This window comes from Haliaeetus leucocephalus, unplaced genomic scaffold (assembly GCF_000737465.1).
Source record: "Haliaeetus leucocephalus isolate CR32 unplaced genomic scaffold, Haliaeetus_leucocephalus-4.0 Scaffold284, whole genome shotgun sequence".
Taxonomy (NCBI): Eukaryota; Metazoa; Chordata; class Aves; order Accipitriformes; family Accipitridae; genus Haliaeetus; species Haliaeetus leucocephalus.
The window spans coordinates 6,390,254-6,410,541 of NW_010972720.1; the positions used below are offsets into that span (position 1 = coordinate 6,390,254).

A 20,288-nucleotide genomic window follows, 5' to 3' on the forward strand; every position below is an offset into this window, starting at 1 on the left:
ATCAACATTCTTCCCATACTGAACCCAAAACATAGCACTATACCAGCTACTAGGAAGAAAATTAACTATCCCAGCTGAAACCAGGCCACATGTATGTAAAGGGTGATTTCTTCACTGGGAAGAACTCTTTGATTGGAAGGCTGTTTTCTGCTGTCAGTAATCCTGTTCTTAAATTTTATTATCTTGTATGATTTAACTCTAATTTAAGTATTCCTGCTTAGAAATTACAGAACTGCCTATAATCTTGTGCATGAATTGAGGGCTCATGAAACAAACATGCTGGAAATCAAGACCATGGCAGGATTTATAAATTACAAGGTAACAAGTATACTTCTAATCTTTGACAACCTTTACTTAAAAAAAAAAAAAAGTTAATGCATCTTTAATATGTAAAGGTTTAAAAGGTCCATTTTATATTGCTTTCAAGGAGATGGATTAGAAACAGCTATCAGTGGAATACCAATTACATTCAGCCTTGCAAAGACTTCTGAATTCCACACAAAAGAAAGATTCTTAGCTGAAGTTTGGGAGTATCTTGAAGGACTAGAGTTCATTTGAGATGCAGTCATCTGAAAGGCTAGATTCTCTTTAACTCTCACTCTGTACAGGGGAAATGAAAACAAGGGTTGCTTGTTCCTTAAATATTTTTGTCTTCTTGCAATGCTTAAACCAGTATAGTTCAGTTACTGCTTGTTAGGAGGAGGAAAATAACTCTTTAAGAATTAGACCATACTTTTGTGGTATTTGGGGCGCTCTTAGGTAAAACAAAACTATCCCACCATTTACAGCACTTGGAACAATCCTGGAGTTGGACTCCATCAAATTCCATTTGCAGACTGCAGGCTTCAAAGATAATAATCTTCCTAGTGGCTCTGCAGTTCTGTCTTGAATTTGGCTGCAAGTTATGCACTCTTCCATTTATAACTTGGGGAAGAAAAAGAACATTAGATGAAATAGAGGATCACATGGTTTCAGGTGTAGTACATTATGGTTTACATCTGTTTTTCTCCCTGTGTTCTCTATGCTATTTGAGCTCTTCAGAAATACATAAAATTAGTTTGTTTCAGTTTTTTGTGAGTGACTTTTTTTTTTTTGAGTTTTTTTTAAAGCTAATCCTGAGCAGCCTAACACAGTTACTTTTCCTCTTATTTCGATTTCTTCTAGATCTGTCGCCTCTGTTTTCAGCATAATACTCCACTGGATGCAATTGCTCAGTTCAGGAAACATATTGACTTGTGCAAGAAAAAAATAGGAAGTGCAGAACTGGCTTTTGAGCATGCTGCCTGGATGTCCAAACAGTATGTGTCTGCTTAGTAATGTTTCTGGTTTAATCTTATATAACCTTGTGAAGTTCACTGTTTTACTTGTCTAGGCAAGAGACAAATTCTGAGCTCTTTATCTAAGAAAGAGATACACTAGATCATCAAAAACCTGTATGCTGTTACTCTGTTTTGCATTGATTATTGACCACTTTTCTCTGCGAATGAACAGGGTATGACACAAATGCAGCCACAGAACTTAGATGCAAAAGTTCAGAGAAGTATCAACTGTCTTAAGACTAACCAGAACTTTTAATTGAGGTGTACCTTTCAGTTCAAATTGCTGTTCTGTATGTAATCTTGGTTATGAATTTTTTTTTAATAGGTTTCAGGCTTTTGGTGACTTGTTTGATGAAGCAATTAAGCTGGGACTGACAGCAATTCAAACTCAGAATCCAGGTTTCTATTACCAGCAGGCAGCATACTACGCACAGGAACGGAAACAACTAGCAAGTATGCTTTGTAACCATGATGTAAGTTGGGAGGGGAGAAAGTGCTTTGCAAGTAACCAGGTAGTAAATTAGCCAATGTTTTAGTCTAAAATGGTAGCGGAATAATCTGTAATATGTGTAAATGAAATCCAAGGAAAGGATATGTGCTTTTCTCATGCTTACTAACATTACAAGTATTTGTTATGTATTGGAAAAGTTACTCCAGAACAGGTGTGTCAGTGTTTATTTTATTACAAATAATTCTCACATGTTTTTAAAATACTTTCTACATCTCTGGATACTTGAAAACTTACTGTTTTGTTTTCCCAGTATATTTCTCTATACATGCACGTATCTGGTCACTTACAGAGAAACAAGAGCATTAGTATTAGAGTGGGGGGGGGGGGGCGGGGGGGGGGGGTGTTGTTTGCTTTGGGTTTTTTTGACACTTGCCTGGCAGAAAGGGTTGCATGGAAAATTGATCTCTGCAATTCATTAAACATACATGCTAATTATGTGTAGCTACTCTCCAACTGACATGTCCTGATTATTTAAAAATAACTTTGTTCCTGTTGGTGCTATTTATTTGTTGTTCTTGGATTATCTTGTTAGAAACTAGTTTTAAAAAGGATTACCCAGTTATTCTTTAACAGTATTTGAGACAAATGAAGGTGAATGAAGTAGGATGTCAGACTGAATCAGAAGTACTTAAATGTTTGGGTTTCCTGAAGTACTATTTTTATACAGGTGGCCAGAAAGGTTACATGCTTTAAAGCAAATTTCTTCTTTTATGTGCATATGTATTGGAGCATCAAATCACTTTTAATGCTTTAAAATGAAACATGAACCCTTTTTTTATTACTATATTTGCTGAATTTACAGTCCTCTATGATATATCCCAACCCGGATCCCCTGGAAACACAAACTGGAGTGCTTGACTTCTATGGGCAAAGACCGTGGCGGCAGGGAATATTAAGTACGTTTCTGTGTCTTGTATCTTGTAGAGTTCAGACGAACTTTAGCTGCTGATCCTGCCAGCTGACTTAGTGGGCATCAGCATGTAATCCCTTTTCCACTGAGACAGATGCAGGGCTGGGACCTCACTCTCTTGTTAGTTGGTGGAATGATGTGAACAGATGTCAGTTGGAAATACAGGAAGTGTGTTTGATCTCTATAACAAATAGAAAAAGAAACCTCAGGTTTACGCAGGATCCAGTCTTCAGCAAAGTTGCATAGGCCATACTGAAGCTCTGCTGCTTTGTTTCTATTGCTGCCTAAGCTACTTGTAATCAGTGTGCAGCAGGAATGCTTAACTGCAGTGAAATGCACTCCTGGGAAGAGAAGTTGGAGAACTGGATACAGCAAAAGTAATGATGTCCCTGAATGTGATTGTTATAACTCCATCCTGCCATCCATACTGTATCTTGTCAACTGTAAATGGGAACTCATGACGTTTTTTTTTTTTTTTTTTTTCCCCTGAAAAAGCTTTTTGGATTTCAAAATGGATTGAGAGGATGCAATGGCTAGATTTTAGTCTAAGAAAGGAATTTGTGATTTCTCCTATTAAGGAGGATGTTTTCTCAGAAATTCTGACTTTCTGTACAGCTTTCAGCTATATATGAATACATGTGCAGTTCTGAGATATTAATTGTTGGCTGTGGTTTTACTTCCCTTTCTCCCTCTCCTCTCTAATATTCTTTATTCTCTGCATATACTTTAGGCTTTGCCACTTTATTCCTGCTCTCTTTAAAAGATTTTTTTCATTTACTGTAAACACAGTACAGTCTAACCTCTTTTATCTTCAAGTGCTACTGTTTTAAAATTAGTTAGAGTCTACTGCCAAGGTTAAACAGTTTAAGATGAAGAGAAACTTCACCTGTTAATATATTCAGGTTTTTTGGTTCCTGCAAGAGTTTTAGTCTTCTAAAGCCCTATACAGTTCTTCATATGTTGGCGTTCTCTACTGCTAGAGAAACATAAGCTTGAATCTTTACTTGAGATCAAATAGGAAAAGGGCTACAAATTTATCTTAACATATGCGCTTTAAATGTTAATAGATGCAGTCTAAAGACTAGGTCTTCTTACTGTAGTTTGCTATTTTTGGGTAGCTTCAGATGCCCCCCTTTTTTTTTTTTTAAAAAAAAAAAAAAAAAAAGTTAATATATTTGTTCTAGAGTTTCCCTTCTAGAACACAGAGGATGGATGAGTTCTTAAAGCAATGCATCTGTCTCCTAGGCAAAAGAATGTTTAAGAGTTTGAGCTTGCATTGCATGTAGCTCACCACATAAATAGTTCCCTTTGGGTCTGGACAAAATTCCAATTTCATGGATTTTTCATTGTCTTATGCAGGCTTTGATCTTTCTGATCCTGAAAAGGAGAAGATGGGGATTTTATCCCTACAGTTGAAAGAGAAAAATGTCCTTCACTCGGTAAGTTTTATTCTACAAAAAAAAAAGTCTGTTTTCTAATATTATCCTAATGTTTGCATATATAATGATATCAGTAATGGTTTTATCTGTTAGGAGCTAATAATCACTTTGTTGAGTAATGCTGTCGCGCAGTTCAAGAAATACAAATGTCCAAGAATGAAAAGTCATTTGAGTGAGTATAGATAATCAGATGCATTTTTTTTAAATTAATTTTGCAAAGACTTTTGGTATTGATCTGGAACTTTTTTTTTAATCAGTGGTTCAAATGGGAGAAGAATATTACTACGCTAAAGATTATGCCAAAGCTTTGAAGTGAGTACCATCCATCATTGCTTCTTTCACACAACTATTCTTCTCACTAAGACCTAAGTCTTATCGCTATGGAATAATGTTGGAAGCTCATCTAAGATGCTCCTTGTACCTGGATTTGATTGAAGCACGGCTTTGGAGTCTATGAACTCCACTTATATTAAAGAAGGCAAAACAGATGTGATGAGTCAGAGTAGAAAAACTTCCTGCTGTAAGCTGTTGTGGAGATTTGCCTTATTGGACAATTATTATTTATTTCTAGCTACTGAGTGCTGTCTCTCTCCCAGAAATGATTTCTGAAACTTGCCTGCTACTGCAATGAGAATGTAGTTACATTTAATTACAGACTTTGTAGTTACAAAATTAAAAAAATATTGAAATGTAGCTGAATTTAATTTTTGTTTATATACCAGAGAATTAGCAAAAGGAATTCTTTTTATTGATGTAGCTTAGTGCTGAGGTACAGCTACTGTCTTTTCTGAAGGATGTGTCTTATGTTTAGTTTCTTAACTTTGTATTTTTAAGGGGAAACAGGTTATGTTAAGTAGGAGTCTCACAATGTTTTCGTTAACTAGGTTTCAAAGATCACATGTTGTAAAGGGAGTATGTTTGAGGTAGGAGAGATGTGTTCACTGTTGTGACTAGCTGGCTGGAAGCTACATGGAGGAGAAGGTAGGCTAGGATAAGCAGATCAATTTGCATCAAGCCTAATTTCTATACAAACAAGCATTTCCTATTTATGTTTAGGTAGATTTATCTGAAGTAGACAAACTCTTGTCTTGAACAGTTGAACAGAGTTAAAAAATTTCACTTCTCTGCTTTGTTAGTAATAGCAAACATTGCTGAGTATTAAAATCATATTAAGGTGTGCAGTTTTGCCTGATAAAGATTGGTGCATGTGTTGTTTGTAGATCTTTGAAACCCTTGAAGGAAGCAGAGGATAGGAGGTAGGAGGGAAAAGAAACATCTCAGCTTACGGAACATTAAAATTCTTCAGTTTGGAAGGGGACTTTATAGTGTGGGTTTTGGTTTGGTTTTCTTAAAACTTACCGCATACTCAATAGTAAAGCGTATTTTCAATGCAGTGCTGGATTAAGACTCTTCTGTCCAGTTGCTCTTTTGCTAGTTCTTTATGTGAAGACAGATGAGTGTTCCTGTTGTTCTTTTGTGAAGATTGTTCTAGCCTGAAATAGAAAATTCATGGAATAAATGTGTTTCTTTACAATAATTTCATGCTGTTTTCAATAAATCATTGCCATGTGTAAACAGTAGACTTGACTTTAATCTAGCATTTATATTAGTGAAGATTACTTTTGTATTAATGATACCAAATAAATGTGAGCTTCTAAAAAAATATTGGTGTGTCTAACTTGTTTTTCTCTCATTTTTACTGTGTTGCAGGCTTTTGGATTATGTTATGTGTGAATATCGCAGCGAAGGATGGTGTACTCTTCTCACTTCCATATTGACGACAGCTCTCAAATGTTCCTATCTGATGGCCCAGCTGAAAGATTATATAACGTACTCTTTAGAGCTACTGGGTAGAGGTATTCTTAAGAAATATACTCAGCCTATATAGAAAAATTAAAGTACATGTATTTGGAAGTCTGATGCTTCATTGTCAGACACAGTGCTTACAGTACTTCAAATGATTTAACTACAAAAGAACTGTATACCTGTGCTGAATTTTTACTACTTTCTCTCATATGCTGGAATTTGAATTTTCTTGCTCTTCTATTATAAAATTCACTGCATTCAAATAGACTGTGTCAGGATATCTGAGGCACAGAGCTTTATTTGAGACTGTTCAAATAATGTAACAGAAACTTCCTGAGCTTTGGGATGGGGGACTAACTGTAGTATAGCTAGCACCATTTTTCTGGACTTTAAAATCCCAAATGTGCTTCTCTCAGGCTTTTTACTAGAACTCTGCAGATGAAATATGCATGTGGCATGTTTTAGGGAAAAAATGTGACATAGGGTGGCTGCACAGTAATAATGCAAGCATTCTGCTTTGTATAATGTCTGTTACCTGATGTTGCAGAAATAATCCTTTTGTGCCCTAAATTGCTAACTAATACCACTATTAGGGTAGGTGTGGTAAAAATGGGTTTGCATCTTCTGTTAGCTAGCCAGGCTACTCTGCTTTGTATTAAAGAATAGCCAACAAGACAAACCCACCTTTCCTCATTTTCAAGAGAAGAGTGCTTATTTTAAGTAGTACTTTTTTCTTCCTGTCTAGTTGTTGTTTCTAATATTATCCGAGCTTGCCTCTTTGCATGCTTCAGACTTTTCTACTGTTCCTTCTGTTTTTAAACATAAATAACAAGAAGGTTTAGGCATTATTCTCTTGGGGTTTTCCTCCAATAACTTATGAAATGCTTGTCTAACCAAATAATATTTTACTTGTTTTCTCTTACTTCCACTGGGACCACTTAAAATGAGGGAAGTTCTAAAAACTGAATGAATCCATTACTGGTAGATGGATGCTAGATTTTGCCCCCCCCTCCCCCCCGCAATGTGTTTTTTGAAAGGTGCAATCTAAAGGAAAGATTTATTCTTAAGTTAAAAAAACCAGTAAGTTCTGTCTTGTAATCTCTGTTTTTGTTCTGTTTGCTAGCATCTACTCTTAAAGAAGATCAGAAATCTCGAATAGAAAAAAATCTGATAAAAGTTCTAATGGTAAGTGGTAAAACTCCTGTTACCCTTTTAAATAATCTTGAGAGTGGTCAATGTTTGGTAACCTCCTTTTATTCTTATTTGTAATCTTCTTTCTGGATACAGAATGAAAGCCCTGATCCTGAACCTGATTGTGACACTGCTGCTGTGAAAGCATCACAAAAACTGTGGGCTGACCGTGTTTCCTTGGCAGGCAGTAATGTTTTTACAATAGAAGTCCAAGATTTTATACCGTTTGGTAAGTAAGAAAGCAAATGTACACCAGATTATAAAATTTGGTGTATTTATATCTTGAAAATAACTAATTAGGAGAAAATATAAAGTGTGTGTTAAAGGCAGCAACACCGAAACTCTTGTTTCAGCACTGCTCTGTTCTTCATCTAAATCAGTAAGATAAGAAATCATGAGGAAGCCAGTGACCTCTTATCCCTGGTATGGATTACTAAAGAATAATTCCTTGCTTTTTGAAAGATTTCTGCCACTCTGGTGTGCTTAGAAGTAGGATTCTGAGGAAAGGGCAGAATGTGTGCAAAGTAATACTCCCCATAAAAAGGGGGCATGAGTGAGCATTACCTACGAAAGAAGTGTATCTAAGTACACAGGTTTATGGTTTTTTTCTGCTGAACATCTGCCTCTCCTCTGCAAAGGTTTTGGCCAAGTGCTGAAAAGTGGCTTTCTGTGACAGTGTTAGTAGCCAAACTTGTCCCACTTACATACAAATCAAAGTTTTAAGAGTATACACAGAACAATCCTTACAGCAATTATTTCAAGAGTGTACTTCTGGAATTTAATGTTGTAGTTTGATGTGTTTAACACCTACTACTTCTTGTTTCTTTTCTTTTTCCTTTTTTTTTTTTTTTTTAATTTCAGTACAGTGCAAAGCAAAATTTCTTGCTCCTAGTTTTCATGTTGATGTTCCTGTGCAGTTTGATGTATACTTGAGAGCTGATTGTCCTCATCCTATCAGGTTTTCTAAGCTCTGCATCAGTTTCAATAATCAGGTAACTATGTTCTATCTATCTCTAACCTAGTGGTAGAATCTTATCAGAATGGAATAATATCTACTAGTGTTTTTAAACACACAAAAAATTCAAAAGTTCTTTTCCAAAAATTATGTTAATACTTAAGTTGGAAAGGTGTTTTTTCTTTTTGCATTGTCTGTCACTTTTGACAAGTATATTGATACTGTGATAAAACTCCCAAATGCAGTTTGATTAGTTCATCTATCATATCTTTGCTTTTCTATGAAGCTCTCTAAAGTTTCAGAAGGATCGCTTTAATGTCTTATTTTTCCTGATGTTCTTGCATGAAGCTATGTTAATATAATGGATATCTTGTGTCAAAGAATTGCATTGTAGTTACTCGCTAAGTCTAACTTCAGTAATGTGAAAAGTAGCAAGAACCCATCTAGTTTGATCCCCGTAACACAGAGCCTTAATCTTTGCTATGCTACTATTACTCTCTAAAGATGTCTTAAGTTTGGGTTTATCAACTTTTTCCCCACTCCTCCATTGTAGGATTACAACCAATACTGTGTGGTAGAAGAAGCCTATCAAAAAAGTGATATTCTAGAACAGTCATCACAAGGAACAATGTGCTTAGTTCCTGGCAAAACAAGAAAGTTCACTTTCAAATTTGTTGCAAAAACTGAAGATGTAGGAAAGAAGATTGAGGTTTGTCAATTTGTTTTACACCTTTCTTACTGATGCTTACAAAAACCTCAAAACTACAAAGCTGCCTGTAATCTGGCACCAGTTACTAATGTCACTGCAGTTCCAAATATTTGAATTCTTGAAACTAAGTACCAAAAATGACAGTAAAATTTTATTGACAATGCCAAAGCAAAAAACTGTAGCACAAAAACTTAACTACCGCTTCAAGGGGTTTTTGTGGTGGTTTTTTTAGTATGTGCAATACCTTAAAAAAAAAAAAAAGGGGGGGGGGGTGATATAGCACTATGGGAGGGTAGGAAACTACAAAATACTACACTCCACAGCACGGAGATGGTTTTCCCACCACTGTTTCATTAAATGAAATCCTGGGGTGGTGAGGTGTATGCAGTCTGCAAAGCTGCCAGAAGCGTTTTGGTATACACAGCTTTATTGTGCCTGCTTATGTCAGAAAACTATATTCTTACAGTAGGTGATCTGAAGACAAAGTTATCAGTATGTGTTTAAATTTGTATCTCTCAGATCACCTCTGTGGATTTGATCCTGGGAAGTGAATCTGGCCGATGTGTGATTCTGAACTGGCGTGGAGGAGGTGGAGATGCTGCCTCATCTCAAGAGGCACTGCAGGCAGCACGTTCTTTCAGGCGAAGACCTAAGCTTCCAGATAATGAAGTGCACTGGGACAGTTTGACTATTCAGGCAAGCACTATGTGAGTAAAGACTTGAAAATACATATAATGTATCATTGTGAGTCTCCTGCGAAGTCCTGATCTCTCTGCCTGAAAGAAGACAGACTTATTGGGACTTTAAGCTTTTTAATATGTTTTTGCTTAACTGGGGATAAGATAGTACCTATCTTAATTCTTTAGGCCTTTTGAGGCTCCACATAGCTAGAAGTACGGAAAAAGCTTATACTGATCTTAGAGCGTACCAAGTATGCTTTAGTTCTTCCCTTCACCTAACTTTGCTAGGCAGACTTTTCCCAGATTTTTGTGTAGGCTAGGAGGTGTTATTGTTCTCTTACAAAAGCTGTCACACAAAGAAAGAATTCCTAAGAAACTGTTTTGGAAAATAATTATTAATAAATAGGCTAACACTAATTTAGATGTATTCAGAATAATTAAATGCAATTGCTGTTAGTGGGGGTGCTTTTTTTCTTTCCTGGCAGAACATCTGAACCATTAATGCTTATTACTGGGGTTCCAAACTGTTTTTATAGAGTTGTTCCCATCATGTTGCTTTTCAGGAATCTCGCATCTCCTATTTGGATAGGCTACCAGTTGTCAAAATTCTCTTAAACAATAGACTGTTTTAATCTTGTTTAAACTAGTCTTAAAAACTTGTTATTTAAGAAACATAGAATAACTGAGTCTTTTCTCTTAAAGGATTATTTCTAGAGTGCCAAACATTTCTGTTCAGCTCCGTCATGAACCTCCTGCCCTGACTAATGAAATGTATTGTTTGATTGTGACAGTCCAGTCACATGAGGACACAGTGGCCAAAGATGTTAAGCTTACAGCAGGTTTAAAGCCAGGTATTATTTTATTTTAATCCTGCAGTCTCCTAACTGACTCCTTGTTCTCGATGTAATGCAGAGAAATGTAGTAAATGGCTCTCCTGCGGTAATTAAAAGCCAAACCAAAGTAAAGGTTGGGAATGATGAGATACTAGTGGTAAGAACAAGAGCTAACCAGACTCATTCAGTTATGGTTATCTTAACCGCTGCTTGTCAGTGGTGTTTACATGGCTATTTTCGAAAGATAAGTCTTTGAAAGAAAACATGGAAGCTTTTGTATTCCTTCCTAACCTTTTATTAAATTTGGTCATAACTTTTTTTTTTCCCCTAAGAGATAGATCTTTTTCTTGCTGAGATGAAAGCATTAGACAGTGCTAGATAAATGTTTGCTAAGTATAGTCTTTGTGGGTTTTTTCCCACATCCACCTTTTTTTTTTCCCTGCCTTGGACAATGGGGTTTGGGTTTTAAACCACTTGAAATTTGGGGAGCAGTGGAGAACTGAGACAGCATTCCTTCAAATGAAAAGGAAAAAATGCAAGTATTGTGTGTCTAAGTCCTAGTTAGCTGTATGTAGTTATTGCTGACAGTTTTCAATATGTAAAGTCCAAATGTTATACTTGGTACACCTATTTGTAGAAATCATCCTAAAAGGCAAAAGTATTTTTCAGCCACTAGCATATAGGATGCAATATGTGCTGTGTGCTCTGAAATAGAACCACATTCCCTATACAGTTATATGGTTCATTAAAGTCAATGGAGTGTTCTTTAAACTTATTTAATTGGATGTTTGGGCTTGGTTCCTAAAGCAGTGTTTAACAGTTGGTCTTGACACCCCCACCCCCCCACTTGATCTTGACTCTTAACACATGATACGTAAGGTCAGTGTGGGCTTGCTAACTGCATTAAAAGAAGAATTGAAATTTGACATCTCATTTATAGGAAAAGTGATATATTTTCCACAGTTGCAAGCCTTTGGCAAGACATGGCTTGTTTTGCTTTGAAAATTATCCCACATGAATGCAGTAATGCCATTATTCTAGTCAACCTCTGACTGAAGAATGGTGTCATTTAACATCTATACACATATGTATTTTCAACACAGATTTGGAAGAACAGTTTTAAAAATATGTAAAATCATTAAGCCATGCTCTTGAAAACAGAAGAATCACAGAACAGTGAAATTCCTTTTTACTTCATAAAAGTACCAAGAAAAACTTGGATCACATAATCATGTTGTGTTTTGTATATAGTAGGGAACATCTAGATATGACTTCTGATTTTTGAATTATTTTTTTTCCTGGCCTAAATAGATGAAACAAAAACCTTGCAGGGTGTGAATCCTCCAACTTAGAAAACTTTGTTGTCAAATCTACCCTCTGCTGGTACTTTTGAAAGACTCCTCAACCAAATGAACAATGTTAATTTTGCATGCATTGCTGTTTGAGATGAATATCTTATTATTTTTAGTTATTGCTTTCATGCTTCAGTGATGTAAGCCTGTGTGGATATGAAGACTGTTTTTAATCCTAGGGCAAGATGCCAACCTGACTCAGAAAACTCAGGTGACTCTTCATGGAACAGATGCATGTGATGAGTCCTTTCCTGCTCTGCTTCCTGATATCCCAGTAGGAGACTTGCAACCAGGGGGAAAGGTGAAGGCTTAAAACCTTATTTCTATATCACACTTAAGAAAATGGGGATCAACTAATAAAAGACTCTTATAGAAGGACCTATGTTTACTTTCAGATACCTGAACTGATAAATGAAATACTTATGGCATATTTTACCTATTGTTTACTTGTAGTTTAGTATTTCTTTAGCTAGATCCCCTTTTGGACTAAATTTGGGAATAAGGTATATTCTGGGATTGATGATACAGCTGGGAGATAAATAAAATAAGGAGGCTAATCTCAACTGCTAATTAAACACACTGTCTAATGGACAGTACATAATAGTCAGCAAGTGTGACTCAACGTGGTAGAGGATCAAATATGCAGATGTTGCACCAAACCAAAATTGTGACTACTAGATTAGAAGTTGGGTATATCATATATTACACAGTAACGGTTCTTGTACTGTTAAGTAAGAGGCAAGCATCAGTAGCGAAGCCACTGGAGCTGTGCTACTCTGATTAAAATAATTTACTGTGTGATTAAGATCATGCATTGTAGGGGATTCTTTATGGTCAAAAGAATACCCATTCTACTATTGCCCTCTTGGACCAAGATGATTAACAAGTTTTGGACAGCTCTAGGCCTAATTAATGTAATTTAGGTATAGTTTGGCTCATACTGTCTCCTTTATTTTGCAGCTGGAAAAACCAATATACATTCGTTGTGGAACAGTCGGTGCAAGAATGTTTCTGGTTTACGTTTCTTACTTAATCGACACTATCGTTGAGGGGAAAGAAATCCTCTGCAAGTGTCACCGGGTAGGATGTAAAGATGCACCGATTGCTGGAGATACGTTCATGAAATGCAAGAAGTATTTTCAATGTAAAAGCTGTAATTCCAAGTCTCTTAGAGGCCTTTCTAGTAGACAGAAAAAATGCTAAATCAGCAGTAAGGTAGCCCAATTTAGGGTGAGCAGTTTCATAAGTATAATTGGAAGAAAAGTTTTCTATATTTATTCTTAAATATCTTGAAGATACATTCTGCCCTGGGGAGGACTTGGTTAAAGTGATGATTAAAAGTAACTTTACATTAGTAATCTTTGACATCAATAGCCAAGTCTGAAACTGAATATAACTTTTTCCCCCTCCTCTTCCCACCCCTTTCTTTGCCTATACAGGATGAAACTGTAACCATAGAAACAGTATTTCCTTTTGATGTTGCTGTCAAATTTGTCTCCACAAAGGTATGTGTTTGAAAAGTTGTTGGTATTTTGGAATTGCACCACTTCCAATGGTTGCACCCTGTTTAGTTAGAGATAGCCACATCTTGTGTCTGTCTTGACAGTTGGAGCACTTGGACAGAGTATTTGCAGATATACCATTTTTACTGATGACAGACATCCTGAGTGCCTCTCCTTGGCCTCTCACTATTGTAACCACCCAGCTACAGCTGTCACCTTCCATGACCCCAGTAGATCAACTGGAATCTTATGTGGAGAATGGTAAGTTTTCTTAGATTATGCTATCAGGAGGATACTTTTTGCGTAAGTTGGGAGTAAGAAAGGGGGGTGTCTTAAACAGCATTTGCTTATCAAACTCTAAATAGAAGAAAGCTGGTTAATACTATAGTTGCTTGCCAGAACACAACTTAGCAGTATGCTTCAAGATGTAGTTCTGCTTCACTGGATCAAGTAAATAGACTTGAATGATAGATGGTAACCAAAATTCTAAATATAACGGATGTAAGGGAAAGCACCTGAAAGTACTTCTGATATGCAACTTCTTAGACATCCATATGAAAAGATAAGATACTCAATAATTCCAGTGTTTATGGACTACATATGCTTTCTGGAATGCAAACACTTTACCATGTGATAGAGACAGCATCCAAAGCCTAAAGTGATCCATGTCCATGATTGCAGTCATGAAACCGAAAAATGTGAAGCTGGACAGGGTAGGCTATAAAGAACACTTAGAAGTAAGCATCCTTTTTTATAATAACACAACTTAATTATTAATTACTTAATGTTACAAAATTACCTTACAGATCTCAACCTTTTAAGAGTTCAGTATGTTAGCTTTAAAGTCAAATAAGTGGAGTACTTGGCAGTAGAGCTGATCCAAAATTTTCCAACAAAACATTGTCTTTGCATTTGCTGAGTCAGAGATGTGAAAATGTGTGTATTCTGTCAAAACTTGAAAGAAAATGAGGCAGTCTGGATTGCTGCCTGATTGTGGGGCAGCTGTCCACCCATGTAATCAAGGACTTGCAAGACTCTAGTACCTCTGTAGGTTCAAGAGTTACCTGGCAAAACCCAATTATTTCCCAGGTCCTTTAGTCTCCAAACTATGAGAGTTCATCTTTAGCTCTGGCACCTTTTGCTTCATGGCTTCTGGCTGATGCTCATAAAGAGCTAACTGCCAGAAGATATGAACCCCCTCAGATACCAGCTATTCAGCTGTCCACCTTTTGGGTGATTTCAGCCCCCCCCTCCCGTAAGACTTGGTTAATTGTTATTTTGAATGACTGAAACACCTATTTTCTTAGTACTGTTTTTTTTTTTTAATTCACTTTCTAAGTGAAAAGGTACTTTTTTCTCTAGCTCATGCAAGGGGGGGGGGGGAGAAAAAAGTGAAAACTCAAAGCCAGTAGATTTTTCTTGGGTTCCCTCTCTTGCCCACCTCTCATCTATTTGGGTGGGAGAGGAGAAATGTCTGTGTTCATTTTCATTTTAAAACCTGAGAGGCATCTTATGCTGATGTCTTGGAATTTGCTGTGGGAGAAGTATAGAATCTGAATTGGCATAATTTTGCCTTTTTTTGTGCATGAACTCTAAATTTGCAATGATTTGTTCTGTGGGTACATGAAAGATCTCATAATGCTGTTCAGAAAGTAAAATGTTGTATATTTATATATGTCACCCTTTTATATATTGGGATACTTCACAATCTTCATTGAATTTATATATTATGTAGGTATAGTTTGCAAAGCACTTCAAAGGCCTTTGTGGCTGAACACATGTGTTTGTGTCATATTGGATTTTTAGACTTAGTGGCTTCTGCAGTAATGATTATGCTTTGATTTTAAACAAAATCTTGCTGATAGTTGTTTTACAGACAGGTGAGAGTGCCAGTGAGTGCTTTTGCCTTCAATGTCCTCCAGTTACTAATGCTAGTGGAGTGGCAACTGGATGTTACATCATTTCCTGGAAGAGGCAAGTATCTCGTGGCCTGAGTGGGGAGACAAATAAGTTGGCTTGTTTTTAGGGATGATGGTGAATTGGTTGGGTTTGGGGCGGGGGGGGGAGCAGTGGTTTTTTGGCTTTTTTGGGTTTGGATCTTCCTGTAAGCAAGCACTGTCTATACTTTGGACCTTACTAATTACCACTTAGCTTCTTAGACTTTTGAATAAATACATATTTCACTTAAGAGAAAAATGTTATGTGGTTATTTTAACATTTTGTAAAGCTTTCTTCCTTGTAAGATCTTGGATCAATTACAGAGCTGTTTTGTCACCTTCCACTCCCTGTTTTCTCCAGTCATGAAATACTTCACTTGAGAAGCCAAGTCAAAGGAATAGTTTTGTGATAGTAGAAACAAACAAACTTTTTTAATGGGGAAAACTGTTTTCCCACCCTAGATTGTGGGTTTATACATTCACTCAGTTTTCAAAGACAAATGTTGAGGTATATCTTTCTTTTAGTTCACTTTTATTTAGTTTTAGAGCTGTTTAGTGTTCTTACTTGCCTTTTGCTATTTTATCCCCATGCTATGGCGCTTTTTTTTTCTCACTTCAAACAATCCAATCTAAGGATTTGGGTTTTTTCTTTCCACCACTATAATTTCAGTTCAGTCACATATAGGTGGTGATCTTTTTGTGTACTCACTTGATACTTTGTTGTATAACTTTCAGCATGGTCTGTGTTTGACTTTTTCCTGCAGAAGTTCACCTGTGGAAAGCGTACCTGTAGTTAGTACAGTCATCACTCTACCACATGTGATTGTAGAGAGCATTCCCCTCCATGTTAATGCAGGTAATACTAATTTGGCAACGTATATGTCCCAGTTAGAATTTTTTAGGTCTGCAAAAGCTTTACAGCATCCAGAGCTTGCCTTTACTGTAGCAAAAGACAAAAAATGGGTGCTGGATATTATGGAGCTAGTGAAAGAAACTGTATCGTTGCTTAGACTGTCTCAAGCCTTGCCCTTCTCTCCCCTCATCAATTCAAGGGAAGAGCTGGAAGATAGTTACATGAATGCATTCTCTTAAAAGCTGTCAATGGATTGACCTGTTATGTGGCAGCACAGAGGCCAGAGTTACCTCTGCTGATGCTACCTTCCCAGTAGGTTTCTCTAGATGCCTATGGCAAGCATTGTTCCATCCACCCACGCTCTGGCTGCATCCCAGGAAAGAAATAGCCTGGAGAATTGGACCTGCTTGCGGGCAGGTGAACTGTTTCTCTTCTAGCACTTCGCCTGCACAAAGAGCAAAGGGGGAGTGGAGAGCTCACTGAACACACAGAATTACTATGCTTTCCTTAGTTCGGTTTCATTTGTACTGAGATTCTTCCACCATCCTTTCCTGTTACATTTTGAAAGAGCTTCCTGACAGTATCTGGTAAAGTTTTGGTAAGCTGAAAATACCCAGCAGCAACCAAAGTGACTTCCTAGTTAGCATTCCTAGACAGCATTAGCAGTTGGGAGTTCTGTAACTAGATGTTGAAGGACTGTTACTGAAAAGTTGTAATGAAGTTGCGTTCTGTTCTTTAATCTTTTTTTCTGAAAAATCTTGTCAGAAATACTTTGGATGCCTCGTTATTGTATATATTTTTTCTTCTTCAAACTTTTCACTGCTCTTTCATAGACTTATTTTTTATGTATGGAACTTTTAAAATGTATTTTGTATTTGAGATTACTTGCTTTCTTTCCAAAGATCTGCCATCATTTGGTCGAGTCCGAGAATCCCTACCTGTCAGATATCATCTGCAAAATAAGACCGACTTAGTCCAGGATGTGGAGGTGTCAGTAGAACCCAGTGATGCCTTCATGTTCTCTGGCCTTAAACAGGTACAAAATTGTCACATCTATTGATCCTGCTGGCTTATCTGGTAGTGAAGAATACATTGATTAGACTTACACTGATGTGCAGAGAGGACAAGCTCATTGTTTTTTAGATGTTTAAAGTATGGTAAATTCTGTCTGGAAGACTGCATGGATGCAGATTCCATGTAAAGAAGGCTAAATGGAAGCCTGACTAGGAGCCGTTTGTCATGTTGTTTATGGGTGATGTGGTGTTTCAGTATATAAGTAATAGTTTAACTAGAATAGGACAGTAGTTGCATTCTTTCCAACTTCAGAAAGTAAACAGTGTATAAGTAGAAAGTAAACAGAGGACTGCTTCTGGTCACAGAACTTATCTATGTATGTGGCTTTTTTCTTTTCTTTTTTAAGATCCGATTAAGAATCCTTCCTGGCACACAGCAGGAAATGTTATATAACTTCTATCCTCTGATGGCTGGATATCAGCAGTTACCATCTCTTCATGTTAACTTGCTGCGATTCCCAAACTTCACTAATCAGTTGCTCAGACGATTCATACCGACACACATTTTTGTAAAGGTAAGACTGTGAGAAGTGCCTTATGTTTAAAGGCTCCCCATGGGGCTGCTCAGTTTTTGGGGACTGCCATCTCAGCAGACTAAAATGGCCAGCTTGTAACAGAGTTACTTGCCTTAAAAAGTCTTGGGTTATGCATTGGTGTTGGCAATCAAAATCCTTAAGAAATCTGTTCAAGTGCAACATTTATTTGGTTACAATTAGATGAACTCGCTGAATGTGCTTAGCCTGTCCCTGTTATTCCATGTCTTACTCTGTAAAATGAGTTTTAAAGTTGTCTGTATTATGAGTACAATGGCATAGGCTAAGTGTAATGAAATACTTTTAATACCATAATTTGTAGCATTGCTGAAAAAAAAAAGTGTTTGAGCAACCCATATGACTAGGTTCAGAAACACTGTAGCATCCCACACCTCCCTAAAAAACTTCTAAAAACACATCCTCTCAGTGAATCACTCAGTCTAGATTATTTTTTTTTCTTAAGCGGTATGACTGAAGACAATTCAATCATGTCATGACAAATAGATCACAGGTTTGACTTTTTAAGAATCATTTAAATCCAATTGCCCAAAACAATGCTTTCTCGTTCCACTGATGCTGTCTCCAGAATATTGTATTCACTTTTTAGTCAGACTCCTAGCAAGCAAGCAGCCTGAAGAGTTTGTTTAAATGACTTGAGATGGACTTGTTCAGACATCTGTAATCCGGTTTCCAGGAAACAGGCCTGGCATTCTTTCAATTTTGTTTTAGCCAAAAGAGATAGGCAGAATTTACTTTTTACATATGCTGTCAATCAGCGGCTCTTCTAGATTGGTTGTCAAGATGTCCTTCTAAGCCAGTACAAAAGGCTTTTTTCCTCAAAATTATGGTGGTCTCAATGGTCCTGTGGATTCTCTCAGGCTTCAGAATTATGCTTGCTTTTGATTCGGAGTTGTCAGGACCTCAAAAAACCTTATTGTAAAGATGCCTTTTCTTCTTTAAAACTTCCTCCTTGCTCTCTCCTATATCTAGTGATTCTACTTAAAATTCCTTTGTGAAACTGTCAGTTTCCTTCCTGTTTTATGCATTGATAATTATCAGCTTTTTATACTGCATAACTCTGATCAGCCACGCCTTGTGCTGTTGTCCACATGTGTTTAGAGATGCTCTTGGCATTTAACAGAGGCAGTTAAGGAGCTGAGGCCTCTACCAAGTACTCACTGGGACAAACTGAAATTTCAGTTCCATGTCCTCTGTGTTTGTGCTATGATTGGAAACTATTAGAAATAAGGATGGGCTTAATGCCTCACTTGTGTACTAGAGCTGCATTGACCAACACAATGTATTGCAAAGTGAGTTTCATAACAGCCTTAGTCTTCTGTGTAGTTTTTTTTTTTTCCTTTAATTCTCCATCTTTATTTTGTTAAAGCCTCAAGGTCGTCAAGCAGATGATAACTCGATTGCAGCTGCGTAACTTCAAGACCTGTACCCTGCACTTAAAGGAAATGGGATGTTGCACAGGATATATAAAGCTCACTTTGGAAACATGGCTTTGTTCAAACCATAAGAATTAAATTTTATTTTAAAATTACAACTCTTAGCAGAACTAATGTTTTAAAAAACCCTAGTCTTTCATAGACTTTCTTTAAGGAATAAACATATGGGGAAAACTTGGTGCTTTATTTAACAGGAACGTTCTTTTGAAATTAACTTTGAATGTCAAACTCTTAAAAGTATTATAAAGGCATATTAAATGTCTTGAGTATCTAAGTGAAGAAATGCTAATTGATTTGACCAAAACCAAAAGACATTTTCATAACTAACAGTAAGTTGAAATGCAAAGTTTGTGCTTGGAGATTTACAACATTGAAAATTGATCATCCTTCACAGAAGTTTGTTCTGTGCCACTTGTGTTGAGGGCAGAACAGGGCGTGCAGTAGCACAGTAAACTACAATTGGTTACATGGTACTGCTGGAATCGACCAGCTTACTCGTTCTTTAAAACCATAAATCTGAAAGGCATTATGTCTTCTGGGTAAGCCATACAGCTGAATTTGAGGTCAGCAACAGCTAGTCTAATGAACAGAGAGAGAGATTAATTTGTAACAGCTGGACTATCCAACCTGAAGCTGATATGGTTTTGGGTTATTTTTACACACACAGCTTCCAGATCAAAGATATGTCTTGGTAGTATCCTGCTGTGTGAATTTAAAAAATGGACATCCTACTGTTGTACAGCTCTGGATGAACTGGTGTTTAAAATACAGTAAATCATGTATATAAAAAAATGCATTGTGAAAACTTCGGTTGTTTAACTTTCTAAATAATTACATTTTGATTGCTTGGGAAATACCTTATTTATTGTCAAAGTGAAGTTCTAATAAACAGCTTGTAACAGAGTACTTCTGAAACTGTGTCCTTAATTGCATTGTTTTCACAGCTGTTGTTTCATAACTTTGGTCTGTCTTGTGGGCTGATACATTCATTTATGGCACTGAAGTCCAAAATAACAGCTGTAATACTTGGAGGAAAGCATTAGAGAAGCATGTAAACATTCCTTACCAGTGAAAGGACTGTAGGCTAATTGGCAGTCCTGAAGAAATATGTGTGAGAACATACAGCTTTTCCATGGAGTGCAGATGAGGTTTTTTTCAGTGTATAGAGGAGGAAAAGACAATAACTGACAAACCTTGCTAGGAAGAACAAATGAAACCTTCCTTATTCTTT

At 36.7% G+C, this 20,288-nt stretch overlaps 1 protein-coding gene across 5 annotated transcripts in view; it reads left to right on the top strand.

Moving 5' to 3' along the window:
• Positions 1-19,972, top strand: part of TRAPPC11 (trafficking protein particle complex 11) — a 29,621-nt gene extending 9,649 nt beyond the window's left edge. The window contains exons 7-29 of one of the 5 annotated variants that reach the window (XR_774518.1): positions 222-318; positions 1,165-1,298; positions 1,645-1,831; positions 2,633-2,726; positions 4,100-4,179; positions 4,273-4,351; positions 4,437-4,491; positions 5,890-6,035; positions 7,109-7,170; positions 7,273-7,405; positions 8,038-8,168; positions 8,685-8,840; positions 9,360-9,547; positions 10,223-10,371; positions 11,885-12,006; positions 12,666-12,785; positions 13,145-13,210; positions 13,287-13,468; positions 15,073-15,181; positions 15,909-16,000; positions 16,900-17,033; positions 17,418-17,585; positions 18,991-19,036. Coding sequence is in view for 4 of the 5 variants with exons in the window: in XM_010569989.1 (XP_010568291.1) it covers positions 222-318; positions 1,165-1,298; positions 1,645-1,831; positions 2,633-2,726; positions 4,100-4,179; positions 4,273-4,351; positions 4,437-4,491; positions 5,890-6,035; positions 7,109-7,170; positions 7,273-7,405; positions 8,038-8,168; positions 8,685-8,840; positions 9,360-9,547; positions 10,223-10,371; positions 11,885-12,006; positions 12,666-12,785; positions 13,145-13,210; positions 13,312-13,468; positions 15,073-15,181; positions 15,909-16,000; positions 16,900-17,033; positions 17,418-17,585; positions 18,991-19,035 (2,704 nt within the window). In the remaining variant the exon portion in view is untranslated. Of the gene's footprint in view, positions 1-221; positions 319-1,164; positions 1,299-1,644; positions 1,832-2,632; positions 2,727-4,099; positions 4,180-4,272; positions 4,352-4,436; positions 4,492-5,889; positions 6,036-7,108; positions 7,171-7,272; positions 7,406-8,037; positions 8,169-8,684; positions 8,841-9,359; positions 9,548-10,222; positions 10,372-11,884; positions 12,007-12,665; positions 12,786-13,144; positions 13,211-13,286; positions 13,469-15,072; positions 15,182-15,908; positions 16,001-16,899; positions 17,034-17,417; positions 17,586-18,990 lie in introns of those variants that run through there. The other 4 variants (XM_010569990.1, XM_010569989.1, XM_010569992.1 and 1 more) reach the window with 4 other exon arrangements.
• The last annotated feature ends 316 nt before the right edge of the window (positions 19,973-20,288 follow it).